At 34.7% G+C, this 12,673-nt stretch overlaps 1 protein-coding gene across 3 annotated transcripts in view; it reads right to left on the minus strand.

Moving 5' to 3' along the window:
* Positions 1 to 12,673, minus strand: part of PLXDC2 (plexin domain containing 2) — a 510,688-nt gene that overhangs the window by 61,092 nt on the left and 436,923 nt on the right. For all 3 annotated transcript variants that reach the window (XM_072825456.1, XM_072825454.1, XM_072825455.1), the window contains 2 exons: positions 8,753 to 8,903; positions 7,297 to 7,335 (listed from right to left, as the gene is read on the minus strand). In XM_072825456.1, the coding sequence (XP_072681557.1) occupies positions 7,297 to 7,335; positions 8,753 to 8,903 (190 nt within the window). The remainder of the gene's footprint in view (positions 1 to 7,296; positions 7,336 to 8,752; positions 8,904 to 12,673) is intronic.

Raw genomic sequence — 12,673 nt, forward strand, 5'->3', positions numbered from 1 at the left:
TAAGAAATGTTTCCTGAATAAATGACATCAAGTCTAATCAAATCAACATAAGAGTTAATTTTCTAGTGACATATATATTAGCAGCACAAGGCAATTAACTATGATCATCACTAGATAAGTCATACTAAAAAATTTGCAATAACTTTTTACACATTTGCCCCAGGAAGGGTAACAAGAAATATTGGGTAACACAAAAACTGCTCTTGAGGCCTCTCATAAATCACAGGTTCCAAAATATAATGGTATATGGGAGCTTCTTTCTTCTAACAAGAGATCCCCAAGGCTAGGTTTCTGACAAAAAGAGGATAGATAGAAAATTATATAGGAGATGAGCACAGAAAAGAAGGTATGTATCAATCAGAGAAAGATATAAAGTAAGACATTTTGTCAATGGCAAATGGAAAGTGTATTTGGAGGTACCTCTTTAAAACCATGTATCCATGTGTCTCCTAAGAGGTTCTGCTTTATCATTTTGTTTTATGTCCTATCCTCAGCACAAACTCTTTAAATTCTATCTACAAATCAACATAAAAAGGAAAAATTATATTCCAAAGTGATTTTCTTTTTCTTTTCCTATGCTGGAAAATGATTTTTAAACTATTAGATTGAACAATGAAATTGCAATATTTGTAGGTCAAAATGGTAAAAAAACAAAACAACAACAACAAGCAATTTCACATGGTTCAGCAAAATATAGAAAGCGTAATTATCTTTACTAAAATAATTTTGCAACAGCTAAAGTGGACTAATTTTCTATTAATGATATAACAGACATAATGCTTTAGGGTCCCCTATTATTGCTGAGCAAGATGCATTCTCTACATGGATACAGAGATAATTTATTGTCATCAATTGAAATGTTTTATGGGAGTCGTGAGATATAGGTGAGTACCAATGGGTAGATTCAGAGTAAGATATGTCACTTACTTTGGGGACTCTGGCACAAAGAAATAAAGAATTCACTTAATTCCTGATACTCAGAGTGTGGTCTGTGAACTGGTGGTGTCTGCATAATCTGAGAGCTTTTAGAAATGCAATGCCAAGGTTTGGGTTCTATCCTAAAACTACTATAGCAGAAAACACATTTTACTAGACTCCCTCTTCACCTAGTGATTCTGATGCTCCTTAATATTTATGAAGCATTGAATCAAAACACTTGTTCACAGGTCAACTTTACATGGGATCACCTGAAGGGTTAAAAAATATTGATGCCTAAATCCCCGCTCCAGAAGTTCAAATTTAATTGGTTTGAAGAACAGTCTGACCACTGGGGTTTTTATAAACTGGAATAATAAAGTTAGATGAGAATAACCAGGTCATTCTAATGTACAAAAAAAGTTGGGATCCACTACTTTGGATGCAATTTTAGGAAAGAAACTCTTAATCCTAGGGGATATTCAAAATCACATTCTGCAGTATTAGACATTTTCACTATTATGGCACACATATACTTAGAATAGACTTAGTGCTACCATGAAAAGTAGCCAAACAAAGCAAAAGATAAAAACCAAATGTCAAGATACTTTACAGTTTTTAGAAACAGAAAGTGATAGATATTCAATAGCCCGTCAAAAGGAAATAACAGTTTCTCTTTCTTTACAAGACTATGATCTATGTGAAAGAAGTAGATGAAAAAAATAGCAAGGGAAGGTGGGGGAAAATGAAAGATATGTTACTTTGATGATTTATGTATTAAAGCCAAAAAACAATTCGACTGAATGATAAATGAAACACTAGACACTTGATCTGTCACTACGGACTAGGTAATAAAAATATAACCTTAGATGTATTCTAGTGAAAAAGTCAGAATAACGTTCTAACATTTTATCTTTGGATGAAAAGTCTCGGGATATGTTCAGAAACAAGAAACTAAACACAACAGAATCAGAATTTAGACCAGCCATTTCATAGTAGCTTATTCAAAGTATATCTATATTTTCTCCTGGAAATCAACCACTTTGCAGATTTGTATCTCAGAATTAACTCAATCATGTTCTGCACACTGCTTAATGTAGCTATTCCAGCATCTCTTTGATGGGAACACCACCTTCTGAGTCAAGAATGCAGCCTTTCAGAAACCAGGTGGAGCAAAAATCATAGCAATATGAATAAATGACAAGCACAGTGCCATCTGCATAATACATTAATGCTCTCTGGAATGCTGTTACATTTATTTTTTATTTTTTTATCATTTTTTTTAGAGAGGGGAAAGAGTGAAAGAGGGGCAGGGGGAAAGGGAGAGAGAGAATCCTATGCAGGCTCCATGCCCAGCAGAGAGCCTGACTTGGAGCTCAATCTCATAACCCAGAGAGCTCATGACTGGAGCTAAAATCAAAAGTTGAATGCTCAACTGACTGAGCCACCCAGGCACCCCTCAGTCAACACATTTTAAATAATAAAATCAAATCAGAAGATTTTAGAGCTTAAAATAATTTTAACATCTGCAGTGTAGCAGAATGGTACAATTCAATTTGCCCAACTGAGTTGAATCTGGTTGAAGATTTTACTTAATTAAAGGACCCTGCCATTGATCCAACTTGCAAACTTCTTTTCAGCTGTAGATATAATTTTATCCAGCTAGCATCTTGAAGACATTTACATTTCTATTTAGGTGGTGAGTGTCATTTGGAAGCAACCTAATCAAATGCCAAAGAAGGAATTTAATAGTTATACCTACAATAATATATAGCTAGGTCATTCCTTAGAAATGTTACTCCTCTAATAAGTTTTTGCTAGGATTTGGAAACCCAAAGAAGTGATTTTTAAATGTTTGTAATCATTATTCACAGAAATACATATATTTAAAAAACACACTGTAGAAACCCCTTCATGGTAAATTAAACCTGAATTTCTAGAGAAACCTAGAAGCCTGAAAGAATTTTAAATTAGATTTGAACATAAACACAGAGTAGCGCTGTAGTTTGGAGAACATGGCTGTGATTCAGACCACTACTCAGTTACACAGGAGAATCAATGCGTTGTGATTTTGATAGAAATGATAAAATGGAAACTACTGCGTAATCACACAGGAAAACACTTCTAAACACTTATAAGTATCATCAGTTATTACAGATAAGGAAAAATAATATAGTAAGAGTAAGTAAAATCCTTTATGGTGGCATTTCCTTTTTTGGCAGCTTGATTTAAGAGATCTGTACTATAAGAGAACAGTAAGGGGATCCCTGGGTGGCGCAGTGGTTTAGCGCCTGCCTTTGGCCCAGGGCGCGATCCTGGAGACCAGGGATCGAATCCCACGTCGGGCTCCCGGTGCATGGAGCCTGCTTCTCCCTCTGCCTATGTCTCTGCCTCTCTCTCTCTCTCTGTGTGTGACTATCATAAATAAATAAAAATTAAAAAAAAAAAAAGAGAACAGTAATACTGAGAGGTTGTCAGGACTTGGAGTCTGTATTAAGGAATCTCTATTATTAAATAGAGTCACACCCCAGGTGTGCCACATTCTAGCCAGGTAACATAACCCTTCTGTACCTTCATTTCCTCAGCTATAAAGTGAGAATAATAATAGGATCAGCTCACAGGGGTGTTGCATGAATTAAATTAGGTAAATACATTACAGCATTTAGAACACTGCTAAGGAATATAGTAAACACTCAACACAGACTTCTTTTTCCTCCTCTTTTTCTTTTTATCCTCCTCTTCCTCCAACTATTTTTTTTTCTCCTCCAACTATTTGGAGATAGTTGTATAGCTGGAGATAAAATGCTATCTTTAAATTGGCTCTTCTTTTTTTTTAAGATTTATTTATTTATTCATGAGACACACACACATAGAGGCAGAGACATAGGCAGAGGGAGAAGCAGGCTCTATGCAGGGAGTCCGATGTGGGACTTGATCCTGGGACTCCAGGATCATGCCCTGAGCCAAAGGCAGACGCTTAACCACTGAGCCACCCAGAGGTCCCTAAATTGGCTCTTCTAAGTTTTTGTATTCCACCATCCACAATCAATCCATGCTATACCTCACCAAGTGGGGTGTGCACCCGTTAGATACCATTCTCTTTGTTTAGGTTTTTTCACGTTCTTGTCTCCAAATTGTACATAGGTCTTAAAATTTCCACTCAACCCTTAAGCCTAATAAAACTTCCCCAACCCAAAAACTAGCCTGAAACTTCCAGAAGCTCTACCTTGTTCTACTCTAAAGGTAGCAGGAAACTCAATTCACAATTGAAGATTCATTATGAGTGATTTAGTAGACTGGAACTCAGTTTGGATGCTGTGAATGAGAAACTCTGTTGTGTGCCTTTGGTGACCAGCTGCTCAGAAGTGTTTTCTACTCTCATATCAAAGATGAATGAAAATCTCCTGGAAAGCGAATGTATAATCATGTCAGCTATGGATTTCACCAGAAAATCAACTATTTTAACCCAAAGAAATGTTCCAGAAAGACTGAGAGCCAAGGCAATCCAATATCTAAAAGCAGCATCATTAGCTTCTAGCTACATACTATTTTGAAAAATGTCATCCTTTTTTTTTCCAGAAAAGTACAGACCCTTAAATTAAAATGCTTTTAGAAAAAAAAATGCTTTTACAAACAGCAAATTAAATTAAATTAAATCAAGAAATAAAATGTGCTAAATTTCTTTGCAACAATACATAGCAAATTACAAAAATTTATTAGCCTGCTTTTAAAAAAATTCTCAATAAATGTGAGAAAACATTTACATTAGGCATCCTTTTTCATTATTAGCTCCATCTTGCAAAAATGTTTACCTGGATGGGGAAAGGGAGGACAATTCCGAATTCTGTTTTCAACATGTTTAATCAACTAATCAAGTTAGATTTAAATTGGCAATTCTTCCTTGCATCTTCAAATTCCATAAGATAAAAACAATGAAAGCATGCAATCTTAATGAAGGTACTATAAAAAGTAATGTGTAATTTCCCTTAAGTACGGTTTTGAAAGAACTTTTTTTTTTTTTTAAGATTTTATTTATTTACTTGAGAGATTGAGAGAGAGAGAGAGAGAGAGAGAGAGAGAGAGAATGGATCCCAGGACCCAGATATCATGACCTGGGCTGAAGACAAATGCTTAATAGACTGACCCACCGAGGTGCCCTGAAGGAACATTTATCTTAATTCTGGTTAGGTTGGTCTGCTCTAACTGTACTTTTAGAAAAAGTGCTTCATAAACAACCCTATACATGAAATGAGTTCCAGTATTTAGACACAGCTAAAGTCTTATTGCAATATTTTGGAATTCTGGGGGATACATGCTGCGTGTTAATGATCTAATTATCATCTGAAAAGTCAACAGTCTATTTCTCTAGGATAACAAAAATGAAAAACGTCTTCCATTTACATCAGGAACTTACTTCACTTGACTTGTCAACATCATAAGGTAGTTCTAACGCACTGCATTAAGAAAATCTTCAAAGTTCTAGGATTCTTTGCTTTGCTGCACTAAACAAAACTAAGGATTTTCCTTGGAATAATTGGTAATATTTTAGGGAACGATTTCCCAAAGTGTATTTCACAAAACATTAAGTCCACAAGATGAAACTTATAGAAAGTTTTTATGACCAAATTGTCAAGAAATGCCAGATACTAAATCTTTATCATTATTTTGAAGTTTCTTTAGAATATATGCTCCTTTAAAGCAGGGGATTTGGCTAAGTTTTGTTCACTTATGATGGCTCCAAGCATGTAACAGTGTCCTGCACTTAGGCATTTGGCAGGAATTAATGAATGAATAAACAAACGAACATTAAAAGTTTTGAACAGGAAAGAAACTTCTTTAATTTCCTTTCATCCAGAGTATCTCATAGCTATTTATTCACATGAATCTTTTGAGTTTTCTGTAGCCATTACAGAATATTTATTCTAAATATTTAGAGAAAAGAGAAAAGAAAGCATAGAAATGAAACCACTACCCACTTTAAGAATTAAATGTAACAAATATAACAGAGGTCTCTTGGGAACCTCTCCTCCATTTCATTCATGTCATACTATTCTCCCTCAAATAAGGTAATATCTTACTTTGGTGTTTAAAACTTCTGTTCACATGAAGCTAAGTGCATGCTGCTCTGAGAAATTCTGAACTGGGGAACTGTTAAAGTGCTCTCAAGTGCTAAGATTTTAACTTATTTCTAGTTTGCATATATGTTGCAAATGGTCATCTGTAAACATCCATTTATATCATTAATAGAATAATAAGTAAGGAATCAATGAAATAAAACATTAAGAGACAGACCTAAGGCAATGGATAATTGATGTAATAATGATTATATGAAGAGGCTAAGCAGCTTATCTTTCAAATGGTTTGATATTAAATTTAAATATAGATATGGTATATATATCTTATCATACAGTCACCTAAGAAAACATCAAAGTTTTGAAGTATTTGTTACGTATCCCAGGCTGAGTAATTTAGAAAATATTCCCTACTGTTACTAAAAGAAAAAAAATCCCTTAAAAAAAAAATCTCATTTTGACTTACTTACAAAATCAGCTGGGGCTGCAAAAGTAAAACTGTGTCTAGATTAATGTCACAGTGTGGCCACATTTGCATAAAAGAGGTTGCTAAGAAGAGGATCACCTCGCCTTCTTGAGTTGAATAAACAATTAATGATAAAAAAAATCTCTTTTATCAAGATCCAGGAAACTACGATAGAGAAGCACATATAAGCTAACATAGTTTAATAGAAAAAGAACTACTTTTAAAAGTTTAGGCAATATTTTATATTAGGCAATATTCACAGTCTTATTTCGGTAAAACTTTTCTTCCTCCAATTTTCAAGCACCATTATAGTTAGCTGTCAATTGTCTTAGAAAAATGTGAAGTATGTAACCACCTAAATGTTCTTTTTGCATATTTAATTTTTGTCCCTTGCTTCACATAAAAGATAAAAAGGCCTATGATGTATATTTCCATATTGTTCTATTTCTTAGTTTTATTTATAAAGAATATTGAGTATTCAACTAGAGGGAAAAAAAATCCATTTGAACCTGATACCTGTGCCGTGTAGGTACTCAAAATACAATTAAACTCAGCAATAGTGCAAAAAAGAAGAGCAACATGTGTGGATAAATTTTCACTTAATAATTGGTCATTGGTGTCCCGCAGTTTTACAGGCAAACACACAGATTCGAATTTCATTCCACCATTGAAACCATATCAATTTTCAAGGCAAGCATTAAATTCTTCCCATGTTATATATCAACGGAGATTGAAATACAACCTCACTCTATATTAGAAGCCCACAAATCCTTTTTCATATTTAAACAAATGAAATTAATTAGTATCTAAAGATATTAATAAAAGAAAAATATCAATTCCTACCTCCATTATCTTTTAGATGTAGTGCTATCTTGGTATCATCTGGAAGAGAAATTCAAAGTTATTGTAACAAAAATAATTTTTAATGGTGCATAAATCTGATGACTAATATAATTGTCTACTAATGCCTTTTTATAACAGGAATAGATTTCAATATCTTAGTTAATTTCCAGTGCAATGAGAGCAAAGTGCTAGTTTACATGAGGTAGTACTAAGATTTCTTACTAAGATTGTTAAGATCAAAACCTTAGTAAAGTATTATAAGATTTTTAAGATCTTGGGAAAAGTATAGATAATTTTAACTTAAAATGCACTATTTTTAATTTTCTAAAGTAACTTACTGTAATTAAACTCTAGTTATGGCCTTCTTTATTCATTTTAAAAAATCAAAATCAAGAGAATTCCAAATTAACTAGAATAGATCTTTCAATATTTACAAATTTAACTTCAAAAGTTAAATGCTTATTTATTGCTAATAAATATGACCAAAATCATATATGAAAAGACCACGCCCATAATGAACAAAAGGAACAAATCAGCATGCCTTTTTTTAAATTTTCAGTGATTATATTTTAGTCTAAAGAATAATATTCAAATTTAAGGGATATTTTCACAGGGTAGGATTCAACTACAGAAATATTTCACAGGCTATATAAACAACCCAAAATAATATGGATTAAAATATAATGTTGGTTTTAAAAGCAATAGAATGTATTTAGCAGCTGTCCTCATATCATTTTATAACTTTATTCCAGTTAACTTTTTTTCCAATATCCAATTAAATTTCAATTAAAAGCAAAACTTTCAAGTTTAATTTATTATTCAAATGAAAGCAAGGTTTATGACCCTAAATAAGTAAGACCATTTTTTCCCCTCAAAGCTTACTCTTGGCCAACTAGCCTCATTTTTCTCCTTAGGGGTACGACTCAGGATAAATGCCTATATTTTGGCTGATATACCTTCTTCCCCCAATGAGTTGTGCCTATGTATTCTCTAGTATTTTTGTCTTCCCTGGTAGAGGAAATGTTTTTCAAGACAATTTCTGTGACATACACAGTGCCCCTCTATAGATTATAGACAAACACATTTTATTGTCTGTATTAAGGTAAATATTAGAACTGTGTATAAATAGAATTACCTATTTTCTCCATATGCATTTTGCCTTTCTCTCCTATGACTGAAATGTTGAATTCAGTTACAATAAAATTTGGCAATACAAAAGGACATCTCTATTTCTTTTTTAGGGAGGACAAAGAGCCAGGATCATAGTAAAAGCTAAATCTTAATAAAAGGCACTATACATTAAAAGAATCCCAACACATATTTTTATTCCATAATAATTTTGTCTTTTCCCCTTTAGAAATACAATTTGCCAAAGAATTACTTTCCTTCTAGAGAACTACTCCTGCACATGTCAACTTTTCTTCCCTCAGAAAAAGAGCAAAAATATCTAGAGCACCTTCTGTGGGCAGGCTGGTGGGCAGCTGGGATGTCACTGCTCTTCTGGTGGTCGTTAAGACCCTGAATTTTGTGGTTGTTGCTTGTACAGTTGTGGTGGTTTGAGAAGAACTTTCCATTGGCTCTGTGTTCTCACACATCTTCTCTTTGGACTAATAAGAGAAACAAATGAGAAAACAACTTAAGAGTGATTGTACATGCATTTAAAAAAGTCACATCAAAGAAGTTGGGTTGTGAAACACAAAAGGCTCTCAGATCAAGATGAGGAAGCAGTTATTTTTGTATAGGGCAGTATTTGTAGATTATAATAATTTACAAAGTATACAAAATAGATGAGGAAAAAACTGGATATAGCAAAGCATTTCCACCTTCAGATACTTGGATTTCATCATTCCTGCAGTTAACCTCTCACATTACTCTTTATCTTGCCCTACATTTTATACCAATTTATTTATAAAAGACATGATGTCAAGAGGGAGAAGTTCATACAAGAAGAAAATGCGTGCATAAAGAGAAGATTGAAAACACGGTTAGGGATGTGGAGAAAGAATGCAATTCAAACCGGTAATGTTAAATATTAAAAGTTTGGTAAATGCTCCATATTACTTTATTCTGTCAAAAGGAATCCATCACAGGTTCAAAGAATATTTAAAAGTTTTGTTTTCTTTTATGAACTATTCAAAACCAGCCAAGCAAAAGATTGAATGGCTCTCCTGCAATCATTTAGCTTATTTCTCCCTAGTAGAGCTAGACTGAAGATACCAGGAAAACATGCATATTTTATTTTTTATTTAGAGCCTGCAAAAATAAATACTCTGACCTTCAGCAGCAACGATCTCCAACACCCAAACTTTTACGGTTTAGAAGCTGCTGTTTGTCCTCACCTCTTTGTTCTTCAAAGGACTCTATCCTGTTGGTAGGTCTTAAGTGGAAGATAACTAGTCTGCACCTGGGCGGTACTCATCTCACTTTTGAAAATTATTACTAAATAAATTCCTTTCTTTTAAATTAAAAACTTTATCTATTCATGAGAGACACACACACACACACAGAGACACAGAGAGAGAGAGAGAGAGAGAGAGAGGCAGAGACATAGGCAGAGGGAGAAGCAGGCTCTCTGCGGGGAGACCAATGCAGGACTCAATCCCAAGATCTGGGGAGCATGCTCTGAGCGGAAGGCAGACTCAATCACTGAGCCACTGGGCATCCTTTAACCAATTCCGTTCTTAAACTTCTATTGTCCTTAATGAAGTACACTGCACTAATCACTAATTCAGCAAAAGTTCCCGAGATGGCTTCCTTTTTTACTAATGGGATATGATACAGGTTTCTTCCTTACTTCAGCTCCCAATATCCTAGGGGTCATTCAATTCTCCAAACATAGGTGCCCACATCTTTTCAGCCCCAGTGGCCGAATGGTCTCCTCGCTAACTCCACATCAGTTATCACCCCCACAGCTGGACCTCATCAGCAGATGGAGATAGTTTTGTTTGAGATCATAGATCCAATTGTCCTCTTTACAGTCTTCCCATATATCTTTTTGCTTCTCCTTTGAATAAACAGGAAGCCCAAGTGCAATGATTTTCACCCTTCAATCTCCTTCCCGCCTCACTTCAACCTCTCTTTTCAATTCCTTCAAATATCTTGCCCTGTTTTGCTTGTTTTTCCACAACACCTTTTCAGAAAATCCCCAATACCGAATGGAGTAAAAAAAAAAAAAAAAAAAAAAAAAAAAAAAAAATCTGCCTTTTCCCTGCCTGTAACTAAGCCAGGAGCAGCTGGAGGACAATCACAGAGCCTCCCCCACCCCCACTCCGACCACCGGGAGCTCCGTAAATGTACCTCCTGGGCCTTAGTGGGCTTTCCGTGATGCTTGGCAACACTGCCCTGCTTTGCTGGTATCCTCTGCCATCACTGTATCAATTTATTTTTCTTTTCTTTTTTTTTAAAGATTTTATTTATTCATGAGAGACACAGAGAGAGAGAGATGCAGAGACACAGGCAGAGGGAGAAGCAGGCTCCATGCAGAAAGCCTGATGTGGGACTCGATAGGGGACTCCGGGATCACACCCTGGGCAGAAGGGAGGTATTCAACCACTGAGCCACCCAGGCATCCCCCTGTCCTATCAATTTCAAACCCTCTCCACTCTACTGAAAACTATAATCCCATAATGCCTCTTCCAGTATTACCCCATGGGCTCACCTTTTATTTCCTTGATAAGAATCATCAGCAAGAACTCTACATTTCTTCACAAATCAGCATCCTTGCTTGAATCTACACCGACCTATCCCTCTTTCTTTCTGTAATAATGGATGGGTCTCAGTATTATTAGCTATTCTCTCTACCTCTACTCTGGCCCAATTTAGCCCACTTACTCAGGTATGGTGAGTTTGCTCATTTAATATCATCCTTTCTCTTCAATGTTTTCAATCTTGAGTTTTCTACTGCCTTGTTCCCATTAGCACTTAAACACACTCAAGCATGCCCAATCTTATTTTAAAAACTCAGTCCTCCTCCTCCTCCACAATGCATCCTGACGTTCCTCTACTTTTCCTTCCATTCAGTCATACTTCCAGAGAGATTGGTCTGCCCTGGTCTTCACAGACTCTCATTTCCCCCACTTATGAAAATGTATCCAATACAACCTTATTGAAATTTCTTATGCTGGTGGTTCTAATATCTCCTTATGCACAAAATCGTCTTTATTCTTCATATCTCACAGCATGTGACACAGCTGTCCACTTTCTAGTTTTGGGTTCTGTGACACATATTCTCACCAGTTTTCTGATAGCTTTTTATAACTCCTTTATTTCCTTTTTATTTTTGTCTATTATGTGTTCGTAGTTCTTATAGATCTTTCTTGACTAATCTTTTTGCTATATGCATTCTCACTAGCAATTTTCACCCATCATTTCAATTCACATCTTTATGTTGATTTACATAAATCGATACCAACAATACACATCTCTCTTTTGGATTTCTGACCCAAATATTCATCTATTGACTTAACATATGCATGTGGGTGTCACAGACATCTCAAATTCAATACATCTCAAATGGAACTGGCCACATATTATTCTCCCCCTGTGTTTCTATTGTCAAAGACCAGTATTAGCAAACACTCTAATGTTTAAGGTAACATCCTGAACTTGTTTCACTTATAGCAGTAAAGGCAGATTAAAGACTCTAAATGGTCCTCCTTCTACAAAACAAGTAGATTCTGGATAAAATGAATTTATCATTACTAGGATTTGCAGGAAGCAAAGAAAATCTCCAATGGTACATTTTTATTGTCTCTCCCCCAAAACAAAGCAAAAGCTATGTGCTATATAGAGTAAGAGTCTGATACACATTAAGCAAGGTAAAAATGCAGGATTTGCCCAGAGGGCAAGAAATGTTAAAACCCAATAGTGCTTCAAGGAGATCAAGCCTTGTGCCAGCAGGAGATGGCTGAGATAAATCTAAACATCTCCTCTCTATATTAAATAGGGACATATGGTATCCCCTAAAACTCTCAGGTTCTCATCAAACATTCTTTGGTGGAAAATACAATCTATTTAGGTTCCAGGGATTACCATGGAATAAGATCAAATAAAAATGCAATCCTAATTAAAGGACACAAAAAGAACAAGAAAACTGACAAAGTTAGCAAAAACAATGAACAACATATTTAAAATACCCAAATCTTAAGATATTGTGGTCATCCAATATAAGATACATAAAAATTATATATTAAATATTTAAAGAAATAAAAATTCAAATTGAACTAGTAACATAGACTAGAAAAATGTCTTGGCAGATTTAATAAAGTATAAACTTTAAATTTTAGAAATGAAAAATACTCTTTTTGACATTATTACTTCAATGAATATGTTTAATAGTGGGTTAAACAAGATGAAGACAGAATTAATAAACTGGCAA

This window comes from Canis lupus, chromosome 5, assembly GCF_048164855.1.
Source record: "Canis lupus baileyi chromosome 5, mCanLup2.hap1, whole genome shotgun sequence".
Lineage (NCBI taxonomy): Eukaryota > Metazoa > Chordata > Mammalia > Carnivora > Canidae > Canis > Canis lupus.